This window comes from Lemur catta, chromosome 8 (genome assembly GCF_020740605.2).
Source record: "Lemur catta isolate mLemCat1 chromosome 8, mLemCat1.pri, whole genome shotgun sequence".
NCBI classification, from domain to species: domain Eukaryota; kingdom Metazoa; phylum Chordata; class Mammalia; order Primates; family Lemuridae; genus Lemur; species Lemur catta.
The window spans coordinates 17,186,388-17,205,090 of NC_059135.1; the positions used below are offsets into that span (position 1 = coordinate 17,186,388).

General features: G+C 47.8%; 3 protein-coding genes across 11 annotated transcripts in view; 1 reads left to right on the plus strand and 2 right to left on the minus strand.

Annotated features, from left to right (window-relative positions):
* The window catches only part of STK36 (serine/threonine kinase 36), a 23,497-nt gene extending 16,479 nt beyond the window's left edge, over positions 1 to 7,018 (minus strand). For 2 of the 3 annotated variants that reach the window (XM_045560067.1, XM_045560070.1), the window contains exons 1-9: positions 6,834 to 7,018; positions 6,205 to 6,379; positions 4,394 to 4,534; positions 4,203 to 4,280; positions 3,004 to 3,134; positions 2,509 to 2,758; positions 807 to 900; positions 435 to 604; positions 90 to 277 (exon numbers count right to left, since the gene is read on the minus strand). In XM_045560067.1, coding sequence (XP_045416023.1) covers positions 90 to 277; positions 435 to 604; positions 807 to 900; positions 2,509 to 2,758; positions 3,004 to 3,134; positions 4,203 to 4,280; positions 4,394 to 4,534; positions 6,205 to 6,288 — 1,136 coding nt within the window. In that variant the 5' untranslated portion in view covers positions 6,289 to 6,379; positions 6,834 to 7,018. The remainder of the gene's footprint in view (positions 1 to 89; positions 278 to 434; positions 605 to 806; positions 901 to 2,508; positions 2,759 to 3,003; positions 3,135 to 4,202; positions 4,281 to 4,393; positions 4,535 to 6,204; positions 6,380 to 6,833) is intronic. The other variant, XM_045560068.1, reaches the window with a different exon arrangement.
* Positions 6,998 to 13,975, plus strand: RNF25 (ring finger protein 25). Its single transcript, XM_045560071.1, has 10 exons — positions 6,998 to 7,117; positions 9,439 to 9,513; positions 9,772 to 9,874; positions 9,967 to 10,034; positions 10,133 to 10,202; positions 11,394 to 11,465; positions 11,565 to 11,708; positions 12,643 to 12,735; positions 13,025 to 13,159; positions 13,341 to 13,975. The coding sequence occupies exons 1-10, from the start codon at positions 7,077 to 7,079 to the stop codon at positions 13,914 to 13,916; spliced, it is 1,377 nt and encodes a 458-aa protein (XP_045416027.1). The 5' UTR covers positions 6,998 to 7,076; the 3' UTR covers positions 13,917 to 13,975.
* A 470-nt stretch (positions 13,976 to 14,445) lies between these two features.
* On the minus strand, positions 14,446 to 18,644 carry LOC123644004 (mitochondrial chaperone BCS1). Of its 7 annotated transcripts, none has more exons than XM_045560073.1 (8): positions 18,560 to 18,644; positions 16,936 to 17,304; positions 16,695 to 16,834; positions 15,989 to 16,183; positions 15,674 to 15,737; positions 15,258 to 15,427; positions 14,905 to 15,022; positions 14,446 to 14,756 (listed from the first exon to the last, which is right to left on the minus strand). In XM_045560073.1, the coding sequence occupies exons 2-8, from the start codon at positions 17,253 to 17,255 to the stop codon at positions 14,504 to 14,506; spliced, it is 1,260 nt and encodes a 419-aa protein (XP_045416029.1). In that variant the 5' UTR covers positions 17,256 to 17,304; positions 18,560 to 18,644; the 3' UTR covers positions 14,446 to 14,503. The 7 variants fall into 7 exon arrangements, with proteins under 7 accessions (XP_045416029.1, XP_045416032.1, XP_045416031.1 ...); XM_045560076.1 differs by lacking the exon at positions 18,560 to 18,644 and adding an exon at positions 18,508 to 18,552; XM_045560075.1 differs by lacking the exon at positions 18,560 to 18,644 and adding an exon at positions 18,492 to 18,545.
* Positions 18,645 to 18,703: the final 59 nt, after the last annotated feature.

The following is an 18,703-nucleotide window of genomic DNA, read 5'->3' on the forward strand; positions in this document are numbered from 1 at the left end:
GGCAGTGGCTAGTGATAGGAACCATTTCATATTTGCTTTGGGTAGAGTCAAAGATTCGCCCTACAAATCCCTAGCGATACTGTCCTCACCAAGGTGCAGGGGGGGCCTCTCCAGTCCCCCACTCAGCCCAGCTGCTCTTCATTTCTGAGGCCAAGATCCCAGCCAGGAGGCTTGATTCCTGAGGAGTGGCTCTTAGTCTGGGTAGAGGGCCTGTTCCAGGAGCTACCTTGCTGGTCCCGTCTTCTTGCTCAAGAGCGGGTCCTGTGTTCTGGTGTTTCTGTGGAATATGGGTGGGAGACATTGATTAGAAATATTTTGTTGCCATCAGGCAGCCTATTCATGGCCCCTTCCCAACCTTAGGAAATCACTCTCCTTCTCCAACTCCCCCAGTCACTAGTCTGGTCATGTTATGTATCTTCCTCTGCTCCACACACCTTCTGCTTGGCCTCCTCAGCCATGCGTTTACAGGCCCGACGCAAGATGCAAGACTGACTGCCCTTGGGGGCCAGTCGATGGGCCTGTTCCTCCTTTAGGACCTGAAGTTCTGGGGGCAGGCGACTGGTGAATGGGGTGCCCAAATCTGGGCCTGCTGGCTCAGTTATTACTGTAGGGAGGGGAGAGGGGGAAGACATAGCCACCATGTCCACTTGGCAAGGGACAACTTGAGTGTCTCCAGGCTTCTAAGGAAGAAGACCCTTTCGACAAAATGACAAAGAGAGAATAGGGTTGCTAGGAGAATAGCAAAGGGGGGTAGACCGAGGAAAGTACTGGGAAGTGAAAGAGCCCTAGGAACCCTGATGACTCACTGGTGACACGACCAGCAATAAAGGGGTGGTGTAAGAGGTCTGGCCAGGACAGACGCTGCCGGGGGTCTTTGGTGAGCAGTCCCTGCAGGAAGTTCTGTGGAGAGAAAAAATGTCCCATCAGCCCTTCTTTCACTTCCCTCGAGGCTCTCAACCTTATCAGCAGAACTGGCAAAATAAGATTCCTACATCCATTCTCACAGCAGACTAGCTGCCCTTGATCACTTCCTCTGTAACCCTTGTCTTAGGCCCCATTTTCCTGGCTGAAATCATGGACAGATCACTGTCTCACCTCCTAGAGTGTCCCAATTCCTGTTGATGGACATTTTGTATCCCCAGAAGTAAAAACAGAAATCTCAATGTCACCAACTTTGTGAAGAAAGGAGGAAAAAGTGGGAGAAAAAGGGGATGTCACCTTCACAATCATCTTCAGAAAGCAAACATTCAAAAGAGTTCCAAACTGCTCACTTTGCCATCCCTTCCTTTTTTTAAAATTTGAGATGGGGTCTCGCTACATTGCCCACGCTGGTCTCAAACTCCTGGGCTCAAGTGATCCTCCCATCTCAGCCTCCTGGGTAGCTGGGACTATAGGTGCACACTACCATGTCCAACTTGCCCTCCTTTTGATTATGGTTTATTTGTGGCTGTGTAGGAACAGATGCATTTATGGTTAAAAACACACTCACACACACAATTAACTGTGTAAAGATGTGTTTGGGAGCAGTCAAAAACAAAAATCTTTCAGCAAGTCTTCAGAGGTGGAGGGGTAGGGAGACTGTTTCTGAAAAGGGTACATCTATTATCAGGTGTCCTTGGAAAATCCTCAATTGGGCCTGAAACAATAATAGAAGGTACTAATTGATTATGACCACTGTTCTACAGTTAAACAGACCACCACTTATACAAGGGGATCTGTACAACTACAGCTCTTGCTGAAGATACCTGCATATCTGCCCTAAGGGAAAATGAATATTCTACATACACCTCCCCCAATTGAGTTTCCTTTGTTAGATTCTTTTTGATAATTATTTGGATCTCCCAAACTAAATAGGCTTGGGAGAAACTTATCCCTTCTCATCTTAGACAAAGCAAAGGAAAGTTGTAATGAGATTTTATTCTGGGAGAAGATGACATTTAAATTCCATTGACAGCCCACAATCTTGCCCTAAATAAAAAATAAAAACGGTTCTACTCCTCTCTGTCCCGCATTCCCTTCTCAAGCCTGCTGAGACTTAGCTACAGTGAGCAAGCACCACCTCTACCATCTACCCCTAATCACTGAGTCAGTTCCACCAGCTCTGGCCATGCAGATGTCTGAAAAGGACCGAAAGCTGTGTGGGCAATATCTAGATATCACGTGGACATTGCATCTGATAGGAAATAAGTAGAATAGCGGGCATGTAAAAGGACCTGGCACTTAACACTTAGCAACACTGGATCTGCCTCCGATGTCTTGAATTTACCTAGTGATAAAGCACAGCCTGGCTCAAACAAAGGCTACCATTCCCCAGTTTGGCAGACCCCAGAACACCTTCCCAGAATAAGCCACTGCAGTAGAAAAGCAAGGCTGCTTGGCCCAGCTCCTGCATTCATTCAGTAACTGCAAAGCCTGTCCAGGTCTGGAAAAGGATTTTGGAAAAGGGAACGGAGGTAGAGGGAAATAGGTTTCCAAAGCAAAAGTAATCTCCCTTTCAGTATTCATTACCTTAAAGCAGGGACTGATGGTGGAAGGCCAGCGCACAGGGTCCTTGAGAATGAGGCTCACCAGCTGAAAGATGCTCGTGGTATAGAAGGGAGGGGTGCCTACAGCCAGCTCATACAGTATGCAGCCCACAGACCAGAGGTCTGCTGTGTGGTCATATGGCCGCTCCTCCACCAGCTCTGGAGACATATAGAGTGGTGTGCCTTTGATGGATGTCAGCACCATCGTGTTGGTGCTCATAGCCCGAGCAAATCTGCAGAAGATGATGGGAAGTGGAAAGGGAAAAGATATTCTACACCTGGTCACTACTACCTATCACAGTATGAGATATCCCAAACTGGAGCAGGGTGAGCACCCTTAATTAAGTTCCAAAAGACCCAGCAGGAGTCCCAGTCTCCATCTCAGGTTCTAAAATGAGACCCAAGTAGGTCAAGCATATGGTCTAAGATAAGACTCTCTGCAGAACTGGAAGCACAGTGAGAAGCACAGAATCCTTACCCAAAGTCACAGAGCTTGATGCCACCACCCTTGGCAAGAAGAATGTTCTGGGGCTTCATGTCTCGGTGCAGGATGCGGTGGGAATGCAGATAGTACAGGGCTGACACCAACTGGGCAGCAATGGCCTGAACCTAAGAGTCGAACAGGCAGGAGAAACAAAGAAAAAGTCCAAAGAAGGAGCCGGTTGACAAGCCCAGAGATTTCTCCTAATACTACTGCTGTGTGATCTTTTCTTCCTTCCCTTTCTTCCATAGCTTCACATTATACCTTCCTTAGTTCTTGCTCACCTTAATTCATTCCTTCATTTGTTCATTCAATCATTCCTTCAAGAAAAATTTGTTGAATCTCACTTACTAGCTGCATGACCACAAGCAATCTATTCTGTGCCTTTCAAATATATTTAATGATACCACCTACCTCGTACGATTATTGTAAGGATTAAATGAGTTAAAGTATGTAAAGTAATGCTCAGAATGGTGCCTGGCACTTAGCAAACATTCAAGATACATTACTTAATTAAATAAAACAAAGTCCCTTTCCTTAAGAGAAGTAGTCAAACAAGACAGATAAAACAAATAAGATGATTACTTATAACTAGTGATGAGTGCTCAGAAGGAAATAGAGTGCTATAATAAGGAATTCTGAGGGGGTCTACTAGCTAGGGTACAGAGAAGCCCCTAGAATAAATGTGAGTGGAGAATGTGTTCAACCAAATCCCTCTGCTAATCACTATGTCCTGGTGGCGAATTTTGCCTGACCACAACCTTTATCTTTACTGCCTCTATGGTACTACCACACTGGCCCTTCTTCCCTAAAGGTACCTAATAACAACAACATTAATAATAGCTAACTATTTAAACACTTTACATGAACTCACTCATTAATCCTCACAATAGCCTTATGAGGCAGACATTATCATCTCCATTTTACAAATGAGGAAACCAAGTGCAAAGAGATTAAAGTAACTTGTCTAAGGGGACCCAGCTAGTAAGGAGCAGAGACAAGCTTCCTACTCAGATATTTTGGCTCCAGTGTTCACATACTTTATTCTCACCACACTGTCTCTGTACACACTTAGATTCTTATATTCTTCTCAGGAGTCTTTAAAATGGAGACTGTCAGTGCCCTCAGCTTGCCCTACCAGTCCTTAACCTGGAGAGAGGTAAGGGGTGGGGAGAAGTTTAAGGCAGGAAGCATACCTGATCTTCGGGAAGTTTTCCATCATCTTCCAGGATCTGAAAGAGTTCTCCCTCAGCATAGTCCGTCACCACCACCACCTGCAGGGAGAAGGCGGTGGCACCAGTGGCTCAAGATTCATGCATTCTGAGGTTGGGAAGTTCCTAGGACCCTTCTGCTGGAGGAGAGGTGACCCAAGACCATCAAAGCATACCTCTTTGTCAGTCTCAAAGCTGTCAAGCATATGCACAATGTTGGGATGCCGCAGACCCCGCATGATTTCAATCTCTCGTTGCAGATTCTTCAGCTCCTTCTCTGAGCGCCCCAATTTTGGGATGAACTTCAGGGCCACCACCTGTCAGTGGTGAGGAGAAGAGTTAGTGCCTAACTACGCTATTGAAAAGAGCTATAATTTCAACTTTAACCTCAGAGCTCCAGAACTAAGACTTTAGACTGTTTGAGTAACTCTTATTATTTCTGTTAGTTTTCCACCTCCACTTTCCCCATGGTACCCTGTCCTTAACAAGGCTTCCTCCACCCCTCACCCCAGGAGGAAACAGCCTCTGCCCAACAGATTCCTTTGGTGGAATCTAGGAGAGGTATTCTCATCTGACCAAGATGAGATTTAGGGGAAAGCGAAGGAAGAAAAAATGCAGAGGGAAGAATAATTTCAGGTGGTTTACCTCTTCTTGCATGGTATGCTAGAGACTAATAATAATATTTATTTATTGTTCACAAGATGCCAGGCACTGTACTAAGTGATTTAGTGTGACATCATATTTAATCCTCAAACCTCATCAATCAGATACTGTTCTTGTCTCCATTCTATAGACAGGAATTTGAGACACAGTGAGGTTAAGTAACTTGTCCATAATTCTTTTTTTTTAATTTTTTATGTTATTTATTTTTTTAAAGAGAGGATTTCACTCTGTCACCCAGGCTGGAGTGCAGTTGCATGATCAAGGCTCACTACGTAACTGGCTCCATAAGCAAGAAAACATTTTTTAATAGCTGTTTTTCTTTTTGTAGTTCTCTTGTGCTTCAAGTTCCCAGACCAGTAAGATTTGCTGACCAGAACTTTGTAACTTTCTGCTGGGCTGATGCATTCCCTTTTGAGTTTCTTTCCCAGAAACAGTAGAGCCTCCTTGCAGCCACAAGATAACTACTACAAAGCCTTCTACCACCTGTTTGACTGGACAAGTGACACCCTATCACAGATTGTGCCCAAGGACCTTCTGAGCAACCTACTCCCCGCATCCTGCCTGTACATGAGACTGAAAGAATGACCAATATTAACCCCTAGCTCATTATACTACTAAAATCCCCACCCTGGTAGGGACCTATCCACCATTTTTTGATCATGGGATGTATGTAATAGCATGATTTTTCACTGCACTTGTGTGCCCTGCACTCGCACCTCTAGAAAACCCCCTGGCCCTGTTGGTTGTGGAGGCAGATTTAAGGCAGTCCATACCTCCCACCTCCCACCTCCCACTTGACATGTTTCCAGCAATAAATCCTTTCTTCTTTGACAATCCTCATTGTCTCAGTAATTGGCTTTCTTTGTAGTGAGCAACAGTGAACCCCCCTTTTGGGTTCATTAACAACTACAACCTTGAACTCCTGGACTCAAGAACTCATGCCTCAGCCTCCTGAGCAGCTGGGACTATAGGTGTGCTCCACCACACCTGGCTAATAAAAAAAAAAAAATTTTTTTTTTAGAGATAGGGTCTTGCTATATTGGCCAGTCTGGTCTTGAACTCCTGGCCTCAAGTGATCCAACTGCCTTGGCCTCCCAAAGTGCTGAGATTACAGGCACCACACCAAGCCAACTTATCCATAATTCTAAGGCTCAAAAGTGGTGGAGCTGGAATTTGGACCTGAGTAATACAACTTCGGAACTCATACTCCAGAAGTATGAAAAAATCAGTGCCTTGGGAATACAAGTTGGTATAAAGGCATCCCTTTTAGACCCATTTTCCACTGGAGTTGGGGGTACCAGATCTTAACCAAAAGATATCCCACCTGAGCAGTGTATTTTCTTCGACCCTTGTACACCCTCCCAAAAGAGCCTTCTCCAATCATCTCCAACACGTGGTACTTTTCCATTTCAGAGGTTTCAGGATCTCCCAGACGGAAGAAGGTAGAGAGGGTAGTGAAGAGCTATAGATCTAGGGACAGTTCCACACATCTGGGAGGCCTGATTTATGCATGGGAGACAGTAAACGTTAGCCATCTTGCCTTTTCCTCTTTTTCACAATAATGCAGGCCTCAGAAACATGGTAGGGTGGAATGGATGGAAATATGATGAGATCTTGAACAAACATAGCGTTTCCTCGGGGTTCCTCCCCGTTCTTCAGTCCCCTCCTGTCCCCCAACTCAGCCCGGAGCCCACCTGACACCACGTTCCCCTTCCCCCTCCACTCAGCCTCCCCCAAGTTCCTGCCACTCCCAACCCCCTCAGCACCTCCTCCCGGAACCCTGCCCTTGTGCTTTACTGGCCAGGGCCCCTCTCTCACCCTCAGCCTAGGAGCTCCATGCTCCTCGGGCCGAGGGACGCTGGCCCTGGCCTTCAGGGCCCCATCCCTTCTGGCTGCCTGACTTATACTTTTTCTCCAGCCCCACTGCTGATCTCTGTAGGCTCCCATTCTTACCAATTTTACTCACTAGAACTGGTCAGAAGTTCAGAAGGCAAAGGAGTTCAGAGGTGTGGGAGGGACGGCGCACAGCCCATGGGCAGCTCCTGGAGCACTTACGAACTGTCTGTTGACCATCAGGCCCCACAAAGGGCCCGGAGTCTGCGGTTGCCTAGAAACGGCGCAAGCCGCCTTCACTTAGTTTTCCGCCTCCGACTTCCCCAAGGGCATTTCCGGTTCCGGCTGCGGGCCGGAGAAGAGATGGCGGCGTCTGCGTCGGCAGCGGCAGGGGAGGAGGACTGGTAACTTTGGGGGTATGGGCTTTGGCCGGCCGCCCGGATCTGGTCCGGGAGCCTAGCGGCGGCCACAAACAATCCTTACGGTGGACGTATGGGGTGGAGCGAGGGCTGAGGGGTGGCAGAGATGCTGACATCCCTAGGAGAGCTTCTGGCTTGGGAAACGGGAGGGTGGAGGGGCGCTGATGTGAGCGAGGGAAGACCCAGTCTGCGCCGGCCAGGCCAGTTCGGGCCGCGCCTTACCCGGTTCGGTTCCCTCTCCTCCAGCCCCACACCATCCCATTGTCTCCTGAAGTGAATATTCTCAGGCGCCTTGGGGATGCCTGCTCATGAGACCTCGTCACCTCCCTTTCACCTCCCAGAACCGATGTCTTTCAGCTCCCGTGTCCGCTTCCCCTTGGATCAGCCTTTTTCTGCTTACGCTTTCCTCAACCTTCTCTCTCCCCGGCAGCACTAATGAGGATTATTGTCTGATAAGCCTTACACCTCACAAAAAGCCCTCCTAGTCCTTCTCTCAAGCATCCTTACCAAAAGACCAGAACCTGGAAGGACTCTGGGGTTTGGAAGTAGGATAAATGTGGGTTCACTCCCCATTTTATTGGCTGTGTGATGCTGATTAGGCCACCTAGATTCTGTGAGTCAGTGTCCTCAGCTGTAGAGAAGTGGGTGTGGCGTATACCTCATAGAACAGTTGTAAGGATCAGGATAGTTGTAACAAACATAAGCCTCCTTATTATTAGTAACTCTGAGGTATGGGCACCTGAGGAGACTAGATGATCCCAAAGAAGTAAAATGATTTGCCAAAAGGAACAAAGTTACGACTAGGAATCCAGATCTACGTAACCCCAAATCTTATATTCTTAGTACTAGGACATTCTACAAGGCCCACCCCCCCGCCTCTTTTGTCACCACCTTATCACTCTCCCATCTTGTGCCTCACATCCAGGACCCACACAGCTAGGGTGAGTGAAGTATTGAAGGGCCACTTGACTGAGACTACACCTCAGTGTTACATTGTTTCAGAGAGCTCAGTTAGTGCTGGCCTTTATTAAGACCATCAAACTGTTCAGGTGAACTTTTAAGATTCAGAGGAGACAACTGGAGCCATGGAGAGAGCAGCAGTGAGTGTAGGAGCTAGCCTGTGGTGCTCTGAGACTTCCACTCCCATATCAACCAGAACTATTCCACTGTTGTCTGTTAGGTGTGAAGCTTTATTTTTTATATTTTGAGGTTTCTGCCAAAGGCTTAAAAAAATAAAAATAAAAAACCACTGATGAAGGTCATGCTGGGTCAGCCCTACTCTTGGTGAAGAAGGAACAATATAAGAAAGCAAAGCATACATTTTTCCATGTATCACCTAGGTAGAGCTGTGAACTCAACTAATCACTCGACTTCAGTGTCATCCCAACTGCTATTTCTATGCTTAAACATGTGTGTCCTCTGATTTACAATAGGACCATGGTTCCTAATCTGGACTGACTGATGTAGCTCAACTAGATGGCCAAAGTCGTAAATACATCCAGAGTACTCTACTAACTATCTCCTTCCCTCTTTCCTTTTATGGGAGAAGGCAAAAAAGAGGATATAGACTAGCTATTATGGTCTAGATACTATTAAGTACTTTATACAAACTAATGGCCTTTAATCTTCACAATAATCCTAGAGAGGAGGTGGTATTATCTACATGTGGTGGACAGGGTAACTCAGGCTTACAGATGTAAGTTTACTACCCAGATCACATAGCTGGTAAGTGATTGGTACCTATTACCCCAAGGCTGATGGCTCTTCTATTACAACGCAGCCTTTATACCATCAAGACCTGTTGTGTTGAGATTGGTATCTCCTTTGAGAAGGCTTGGGGTGACTGGTGCTAGACAGTAGCCAGGGCACTGGGATTCACACTGAACAGTGACGTAGGGAAAGGCAGGGGTAATATTGGTAACTGTGATGCTAATGAATGGATTCTGTATTTCTGGATCAGAGAGATGGCCACCAAGGAATAACCGATAGTGAAATGCAGCTTAAACAGGGAGTCAGGAAACCTAGCTGTGGTCCCAGTTCTGCCTATGTTATATAGCCTTGGCTAGTCATTTCACCTGAGAATCCATTTCTTTATCTATTTGCAGAAATGATTGCTAAAATTCTGATTTCTATGCTTCCTACCTGACCACTTGACAACTTAAGGAAATATTTCCCTCATTGTTAAGGAGTTTAATAAATACATTCAGGCAGATTGCCACTTTTCTAAAAAACCATCCTTTATTAGCCTTAGCAGGCTTCAGCTGGGAAAGCTGTAATGGTGAGTCTGTCTACCCCTGTCTCTCTAGGGTCCTTCCCTCTGAAGTCGAAGTGTTAGAGTCTATCTATCTGGATGAACTACAGGTGATTAAAGGACATGGCAGGTATGTATTCAACTAGGGGAGGGCAGGAGTCCCCTAGTAATGAGGAGAGGGTTCTTTATGGAATCTGGTTTTAAGACTTTGTGAGCCTGGACTGAGAGATGTTTTTCTTGCGTAGACAAAGGCTATTCCTCTAATCTTTCCAAAAGAAAGAGCCTGATGCTCACTTCCTCTGCCCACTTTACTGTCTCACCCCCATCCTCCCCAGCCCTCAAGCCCCTGCCCAGTCACATCCTGGGTCTCCACTTTATCTACTTGCAGGTCTTCACCATGGGAGATCTACATAACTTTGCACCCTGCCACTGCAGAGGACCAGGATTCACAGTATGTCTGCTTTACTCTGGTGCTTCAGGTCCCAGCAGAGGTGAGGCCCCTACTCTATGCCAGCAAAGGGAGGAAGGGGAGAGTCCTTGGAGTGGATTGCTTTAGCAGTAACTTGTTATTTTCCCCCATTAGTATCCCCATGAGGTACCACAAATCTCTATCCGTAATCCCCGAGGACTCTCAGATGAACAGATCCACACGTAAGTTGGGCTGGTCAGAGCAGGGAAAACTCAGGATATACCTCTGCCTGGTGAGGGAAGGGGGCAGGCCTAATACTTGGTTTGCCCTCTTCCTCCAGGATCTCACAGGCGCTGGGCCATGTGGCCAAGGCCGGGTTGGGCACTGCCATGCTCTATGAACTCATCGAGGTAAGAGGTGCTAGCCTGGGAAAATGTCCTTTCTTTCAAGCTAGAGCAGTTTCTCTCAAAGGAAACCGTGGGCCTAAAATCTTAAATGCATATGGAGTCATTATGTGAGGCCTAAATTAATCCAGAAAGATGAGAATCCTTTATTTAAAAAAATTCCCAAAAGACACTTCTGTGGTTTCCCCAAGTTGCCTGTTCCAGCATCCTGACAGAAAATTACTTTTCCTCTTCAACTTGCATTTTTCTTGCTTCAGTTTCAATGCATTTCTCATTATTCTCTTGGCACTGACAACTAAATGTTGCAAAAGATATGGATCTTATCTGGGGTGAGGTTGGGGAGGTCTTAGCGATAAATGAACATTTGAAGGCTAGCCTGCCACTGGAGCAGACTAGGAAAAGTCATGGTTCCTTTACTCAGAGTTTATACCCTGGTAAGGAAACAAGCCACATGAAGCAACCCCTAGAGCTACAAGTAAATATACATAGATAACTTGTTTGAGAGTAAAAACACATAATTAAGGACAGTCTTGTTTTCTTTTACTTTAAATTTTTAAGAAAAATGTTCAGAATAGAATGAAGGTGGGTGGCCTAGAGTCAAAGAGAGTGGGCATGATAGACCACCATAGCACTCCTAGATGAGGCCTCCACAATGCAGCCTTGAACTCTGTGGAATTCCAGAGGACAGTATTAGCTATTCACATATCAATGCAAATGCATGCTTCACAGCCCAACTTGATGCCTTTTGAATTCTCTGTCCATTTGGGTTGTCCATGCCTTGGCTTTCTTTCTGAAAGCCAACTCCAGAACAAACTCATTGCCCTGTGGGGGAGTGATACACAAGGCGGCTTAATCAAGAAAGGCCTCCCAGAAGATGAGTGTTAATTGAACTTTTTTTTCTCTCCAAGGTATATTATTTTCATCGTAAGATATATTAAAAGTGACTTAATGAGAGGAAAAATAATTAAGTTAGATTTTGAAGCTAGGAGGATCAAATGTGAGGGGAGAGGCAGGGAGGTAGAGAAGGATTGATTCCAAGCAGAGGGAGTATCACCAAGACAAATGCATAAACACAACGTAGCGAACTGGCTTGGTAAGAGTCGAGTCCAGCCAGTTACTCTTGGGAGTAGTAGATAGGTTTTGCTCACAATTCTTGCCGCTGCCACCCTGTTTGAGCAGTGTCTTCTCTCATCTCAGAAAGGGAAGGAAATTCTCACAGATAACAACATCCCCCACGGCCAGTGTGTCATCTGCCTTTATGGTTTCCAGGTGAGTTTGTCTTTTGGTACCTGGGATCTGCTTGGGACAGGCAGATGAGGGTTCGTGAGACAGCTCTGACTTAGTGCCCTACATCTGTCCTTCCTCTAGGAGAAAGAGGCCTTTACTAAAACGCCCTGTTACCACTACTTCCACTGCCATTGCCTTGCTCGGTACATCCAGCACATGGAGCAAGAGCTGAAGGCACAAGGACAGGAACAGGAACAGGAACGGCAACATGCTGCAACCAAACAGGTACACCTTGCCAGCCCCTGCTCTCTCACCTGACACCTTTAGGCACTGATTTCACAACTTTTTCCATCCCTCCATTCCAATGGCTCTTAACCTTTTTAGGGTCATAGATACCTTTGAGGTTAATGAAATTAATCTCCAGAAAAAAGGGCATCCTTGTATCTACTTACATATTGCATCCAGTTCCAGGGAGTTCCTAGACCTCTACTTAGGCAACCCTTGCTCTGTCCCACCTCACTGCTAAACAGGTATCCCTGTGCCCGTCAGTCCCAGCCTCCTGAGAATAAGGCTAGCTGATGGGTCAGCACCTGGGGGGCACCCTGGGCTGTGAAGCAGGGGTATGATTTCATCTCTTTTTAAAATTTTATTTTTATTTTTTTAATTTTCAAAATTAAAAATTTTATTTGTTTATAAATATTTATTTATTTTTAGAGACAAGGTATTACTCTGTTGCTCAGGCTGGAGTGCAGTGGCATGATCATAGCTCACTGTAACCTTGATCTCCTGGGTTCAAGCGATCCTCCCACCTCAGCTGCCCAAGTACAGGTGTGCACCACCATGCTCAGCTAATTTTTAAGTTTTTTGTAGAGATGGGGTCTCGCTATGTTGGCCAGGCTGGTCTCAAACTCCTGGGTCAGGCATCCTCCCACCTTGGCCTCCTGAAATGCTGAGATTACAGGTGTAAGCCACTGCAGCCAGCCCTATTTTTTTTTCACTGATGCATAATAGATATACATAGTTTCAGGGTACATGTGATAATTTAATACATTCATGTAATTTGTAAAGATCAAATCAGTGTACTGGAATATCCATCACTTTAAATATTTGTCTTTTCTTTATGCTAGAACCATTCCAATTCTTTTCTTCTAGCTATTGTGAAATATACAATAGATTATTATAAACTATAGTCACACTACTGATTATCCTCTATTTTTAGAAAGCAGTTGGTGTGCAGTGTCCAGTGTGCAGAGAGCCCCTCGTGTATGACCTTGCCTCACTGAAAGCAGCCCCTGAACCCCAACAGCCCATGGTAAGGGGATTCCCTTCTAATGTGAACCAGAAATACTGGGCATTCTCTAAGCAGGGAGAATGGCATCTTGTCTGTGTCTGATAGAATCTCTGGAATTGGGCTTGACCTGCCTAGGACCTCTTTGCAAAGCCACAGCCCCCACTGGGAGCCAAAGGCTTCAGGAGCCCAAATCTGAGTGACAAAATCAGGAACTTGTACAGATCTCCTGAGGCAGCCCTGGAAGAGCAGGAGTTCAAGTCTGCCTATTTCTCCTGTTTATTTCCTCCCTGCTGTTCTTCCTTCCCTGCAGGAGCTGTACCAGCCCAATGCAGAGAGCTTGCGCCAGCAAGAAGAGCGCAAGCGGCTCTACCAGAGGCAGCAGGAGAGGGGAGGCATCATTGACCTTGAGGCTGAGCGAAACCGGTACTTCATCAGCCTTCAGCAGGTGAGGGAAGGGTTTCCCACTTGTCCCACAGTGCCACCAACCTTCCTACAACCCCCATTCTGGATATGGCCGTAGGAAGAGCTTTGTTCTAACCAGGGAGATTATAGGCTGATGGTGGTTAGGTCAGATAGTAGGAGAGGGGCCTACAGCTCCCTCATTGCATCTCCTCACTTCTTTCTAGCCTCCTGCCCCTTTGGAACCTGAGTCAGCTATAGATGTCTCCAGAGGATCCCACCCACCCAGTGCCCTTGCTGCAGAACTGTCCACCTCAACAACTGCCCAGTCCACCCTGCCAACTCCTCTGCCTGTGGCCACTCAGTACATATGTGAGAAGACTCAAGGGGCTGGGCCACATCAGAGGTTGGGCGAGACCCAGAAAGCTATGCTAGATCCCCCCCAGCCCACTCGAGGCCCCTGGCGACAGCCCGAACGGAGGCACCTGAAGGGAGGGGAATGCTATGCCCCCAAAGGTACCAGTGACACCCAGGAACTGCCACCTCCTGAGAGGCCCCTCAAAGAGCCCACGGACCTAAAGCCAGGACCCCATAACCAAGGGGTTCAAGGTCCTCCCCAAGAGAAGGGGCCTGGCAGCTGGCAGGGTCCCCCGCCCCGCAGGACTCGGGACTGTACTCGCTGGGAGCGCTCCAAAGGCCGGACACCAGGTTCTTCCTACCCCCGCCTGCCTCGGGGCCAGGGAGCATACCGGCCTGGTACTCGAAGGGAGCCCCTGGGCCTGGAATCTGAGGATGGTTCCTAGCAGTACTGTGGGGGGACGGAGTTGGGGACGGGAGGGGGGCAATAAAGATATTTGGCCTTGTTTGGCTTTCTTCATTCAGCAGTGCCTAGCCTGTGAGATATGGCTCTTTTTCTAAATTCTTAGTAAGATTGGTGTGTGACAGAGCAGCCCCCAACTTTGCTTGGAAGTCTGTTCCAAGAGATCTGGGTAAAGAGAGTTTGACATCTCATCAGTCAGTACAGTAGGTTTCATGGAAAACTAGTGGGATGCCTACATTTGAGCAGATTCCTCAGGAACTACTACTACACATAACCTGTTGTGTATACTCTCATTAATATATATATGCATATATATATTAATTTGAATGCTTTTAGGTGGAGGAATTTAGTTTCCTATTTACTCTGGTGTCTCTTCCTTCCTATGACAAAGGTCTTAGGCTATGCCCCCATCATTTGTGGCTGCCTGCCGTCTGTAGGCATCTGTGATTGCAGCCCCTGGTTTTTACTCAAGCACCAATACAGTGACTGAGGGAGGGAGTCAGAGACCAGAGTAGTGTGGCAGGTGTTTATTGATTTCCCAGAGGGGAGAAACAAGCACAGCCCAGCTGATCACTTCCTCAGCGACTCAGCATTGTGAATCGCTGCTGCCGGGTCATTTTTATACAGCATGAAGTAACCCTGCACCTGGGCAGGACTGATCTGGGTTGCAGCTTTCAGGACATGTTCTGCAAAGTCCTCAGCCAGGGAAGGTGCTTGCCCTGGATAGAACCTCTGGAACATCTGGGTCAGCTGCCAGTGTGAGCAGTAGCCCACATACTCCTTCAGGTCTACTCGCCCTGGGCGTATCAGGGCAGGGTCCAGTCTAAGGGGAGAAAGGGAAAGCAGAGTCACAGGAGCAGTCATACTAACAACCAAAAAGAAGATGGTCCCCTTGACCTCCCGATCCTCCCAAGGCACTGAGTGGGTAGTCTTGCCTCTCAGTCTCAGAGTACCTCACCCTTCCCTCTTACCTGTCAACATGGTTGGTGGTCATGAACACAATGCGTGCCTCAGTGGAAGCCACACCATCCAATGCATTGAGCAGTCCACTGAAGGTTAGACGGCCTAGACCTTGGTACTTTACTGGGTCTAGAGGAAGGCAGAGGTAAAGAAGCATGGGTGGGTCACAGCCCTACTTAAAGTTAACACCCCACTTCCCACCATGTTCCCCTACTTATCGGTACCTCTTTAGGTTCTTGTGGCTAACCCAGGCATCTTCCATCAGCCCTCTGGACTTTTACTTATCCCACTGTTCCTCATTTACTTCTATACTTCATTTGCCCTTAATTAGAACCACTCCCCTTCCCCCAGCGCCTCCACTTACTTTCTACAGCCAAATCTCGACTGAGAAAAGCAGCATCCACGTCCTCCAGGAGCACCAGGCTCTGCTGTGGGGCCGCGCTCAGCAGGTGGTTGAGCCGGTCATCGGAGAGGCTGGAGTCTGTGAGACTCAGCAGGCAGATGCTGTGTTCCAGTTCCCCAGCCAGGGCTGTGCTGTGAAGGATGGGATGGCAAGAGGCAGTAGGCAACCTGGGACCCTTCCCTGGGCCCAAATGCACTTTCTTCAGAGTCTTGGGAGGTATGTCTCAGAGGCCTAACCTCTACCACCAACACTAATGTTCCATGGGTCTCATGTTTATCCTTGTCCCTGTTCCCCAGATTCATTTCTCTTTCCAACCCATCAGCCCACCTTTTCCACAAAGACTGTGTTTTGCAAAGTTAAGAGAAATTTTGACTCACATAAAACTGCTCTTTCCACAACCAGGGGGCCCATAAAGCAGGTAGCCACGTCTGTAGGGAATCCCTAGGGATAGAGCCAGAATGATTGAGACCTAAAATGAATCATGTACTTTGTCCCAAATATTCATTCCCAGCCGTGCCTTCTGGAGGCCTGAAGACCTTGAGAAATCATCCTTATAGGCAACTTTTCTTTCCTGTTTATCTCTGGGAACTGGGCAAGAGCTTTATATCACCCCATCTGGCCAGAGACCAGCCTGTCTCCTCCTGCTCTGAAATGTCAAAAACAGCCCAGCCAAGATCCCAGCTGTTTCTCACCTCTATCAGTGTACCACTTGGGGTTATCAATGAATTCCCGGATATCTCTGACAATTCGGTCGGCCAGACCCTGTTGTAGAACCACAGAATTCAGTGGCCGCCGCCGGCGGGGATAGCCAAAGGGGCGCCATTCAGAGCCCACAGCTGTGTACATCACGGTTTTCCCTTCCTCCTGCTGCAAGGCTAGCTCTCGAGCTGGGAGGGGAAAGATGAGATAATGCCAACAGTTCTCTTCACCATGGCTGATTCTCCAACTAGGTAGAACTGTGCCAAACAGCTTCTTTCTGGCCCCCTGCTTCCATGGGTTCATATACTTTTCCTTTTTTTTTTTCTTGAGACAGAGTCTTGCTCTGTTACCCAGGCTAGAGTGCAATGGCCTAGCTCACAGCAACTTCAAACTCCTGGGCTCAAGCAATCCTCCTGCCTTAGCCTCCTGAGTAGCTGGGACTACAGGCCCACAACACCATGCCTGGTTAATTTTTTCTATTTTTAGTAGACACTGGGTCTTGCTGTTGCTCAGGCTGGTCTCAAACTCCTGAGTTCAAGCAATCCTCCCACCTCAGCCTCCCAGAGTGCTAGGTATCGGTGTAAGCCACGCACCCAGCCCATATCCTCTTATTCCTCTTCTCCAAACTGTTCTTTTTCTGATGTCAAATGTCCCCACCCCAGCACCCCCCCTAGAGTGCCCGCCTGTGCCATCCCACACCTTCCTCCAGGATGTTGAAGAAAACCTTTCGGTCAGTGCCCAGGGCTGTGAAGGTGACAGATTCCCAAGGAGTCCCTGTCTGCAAGTCTATCATCTGCATCTCTCGACTTCGTTCTACCCGGATCCATTTCCCCTGATACCTGAATAAGAACAGTCAAAGTAGAGTGAGTGAATGGGTCAAACCCAGCTCCCTTTGTTCTCTTTTTTTACTCTCAGAGCCCTCCTTGGCTCCCAACCTTACCAGATAAAGTGGTTCCCAGGGCTGGGGACAAATTCAAACTTGGTGGAAATGCGGCCACTCTCATGCTGAAGGTACGAAGTCTCGACACTGAGGTGCTGAGTACGGGTACTGTGACGGGTAAGCCAGCTAAGCAACCAGGCATAGCTCCTGTCTCGAGCAGGGACTTCCAGTGTGATCATGTAATGGCGCCGGAATGCCACCAGGCCCAGTTGGGCACCCTTCCGGGCCAGGGCCAAGGCTGTGCCCACACCCACAAGCCCAAATCCAGCTCCAAAGTAGGGATTGTCCTTCAGGGCCAGAATAAAGTCTGAAAGTGGCATCTTGAAAGGGAAACACCAACCCTTACAGGCCCTGGAGCATTATCAAAACCTAGGGGTGGGAAGCAATGGAGATAGGGCAAATCACAAGATTACTTTAGAAACTGGACTGCATGATACCTCCCCAGCCCCACCCCACTCTTTCCTACAGAAGCAGGAAGGAAAGGTCAGCACAATTGTGTACTTCAATATCCTACTCTTGTGGGGTAAGGGTGATGTTAGAATGCAAGGGCCAAGACTCCAGATCCTTCATCCTATTTTGCCCTTCATCATACCTCAGTTTCCTGCCAGAGGACCATGTCTGGAGATTCCTTAAACTGGAGAGAACAATGTAACTGGCTTCATATCAGGATAATGGATGGACAGAATTTTTGTGGTCCCTGGGACTAGCTGAGATAGAAAGAGGTCCGCTGGCTGGAGTCAGCAGGAGTGACTCTTCCATTGACTTGTCTGTAACCACATGCCTTGTTACTATGGTAATGTCCTTCAAATATCCTCCCCCTCAAATGTCCAATTCCTAATGTCCTGTTTAGACATTATTACCTCCCACCTAAACTGTCTCTTTAAAATCAAATTTTAGTTATTGAAATGGGATTTTAATGGGTCTCCACCTCCGACTCCACCAAACAACTACACAGGGGTCCTGATCTTTCTTCATAAGGATCAGCTCCAACTGTATCACTTTCCCTGCTCCAGCACCTTCAATGGCTGGCTCCCAACAGACCCCTGAATTGGGTATAAACTCAGCCTAGTACTCAAGGCCCTCCACAACACAGCACCCACCCACTTTTCATGGCTTAGCCTCTAATACTCCCTGTTCGATGAATATGCAAACAACTTCCCACCTCCTTGCTCATGCAGTTCTCCTGGCTCGGAAGGCCCGTTCTTTATTCTCTCAATTCTCCCCGGCTGAAATCCTGCCCATCTGCTACTTCCTCCACAGAACCTTTCCCGAATTTCGCCCCCACAAGATGTTACTGGGCCTAATTGTAGACAATAAGATCCCGAGGGGTGGGGCAAAGTTGCTCCTAGGACACCTCTCCTCTGACTCCCCTACTCCAACCCACCTCCACCACTTTGCTCTGAGCCTGGAACGCAGAGCAGTGAATTGACAGCAGTGACCTCGGCTGAGGCTCAGAGATGGGATCCAGCATTCCAAAACACCTATGCATGGAGGACCACAGACAAAAGTCTCCCACCCCTAGTCCTTGCGGGACACCCAGAAACCCCCTCCCGAACCTCCTACACACGCCACCTCGCGCCTCCAGCAACGTGGTTTGGAATAACCCATCACTCCGCCCCCTTACCGCCATGACTCTCTGGCCCTCTGTCTCGATGGTTTCGCTCTGCAATTGGAGAAAGCGGCTGTCGGCCCCGCCCCCGAGTTCTTTCATCTACTTCCCGCCACACCCACTGAGACGCCCGTGCCACTCTGCCCCAAACTCTCGATG

What these genes read in the sequence shown, in the direction of transcription:
- LOC123644004 (XM_045560073.1), bottom strand. Translation starts at nt 17,255, where the DNA reads ATGCCACTTTCAGACTTTATTCTGGCCCTGAAGGACAATCCCTACTTT. An exon ending in TGTGGAAAGAGCAGTTTTAT is followed by an intron (nt 15,428 to 15,673) that starts GTGAGTCAAAAT and finishes CATCCTTCACAG; the next exon opens with CACAGCCCTGGCTGGGGAAC. An exon ending in TCGAGATTTGGCTGTAGAAA is followed by an intron (nt 15,023 to 15,257) that starts GTAAGTGGAGGC and finishes GCCTTCCTCTAG; the next exon opens with ACCCAGTAAAGTACCAAGGT.
- RNF25 (XM_045560071.1), top strand. Translation starts at nt 7,077, where the DNA reads ATGGCGGCGTCTGCGTCGGCAGCGGCAGGGGAGGAGGACTG. An exon ending in TCAGATGAACAGATCCACAC is followed by an intron (nt 10,035 to 10,132) that starts GTAAGTTGGGCT and finishes CTCTTCCTCCAG; the next exon opens with GATCTCACAGGCGCTGGGCC. An exon ending in TCTGCCTTTATGGTTTCCAG is followed by an intron (nt 11,466 to 11,564) that starts GTGAGTTTGTCT and finishes TCCTTCCTCTAG; the next exon opens with GAGAAAGAGGCCTTTACTAA.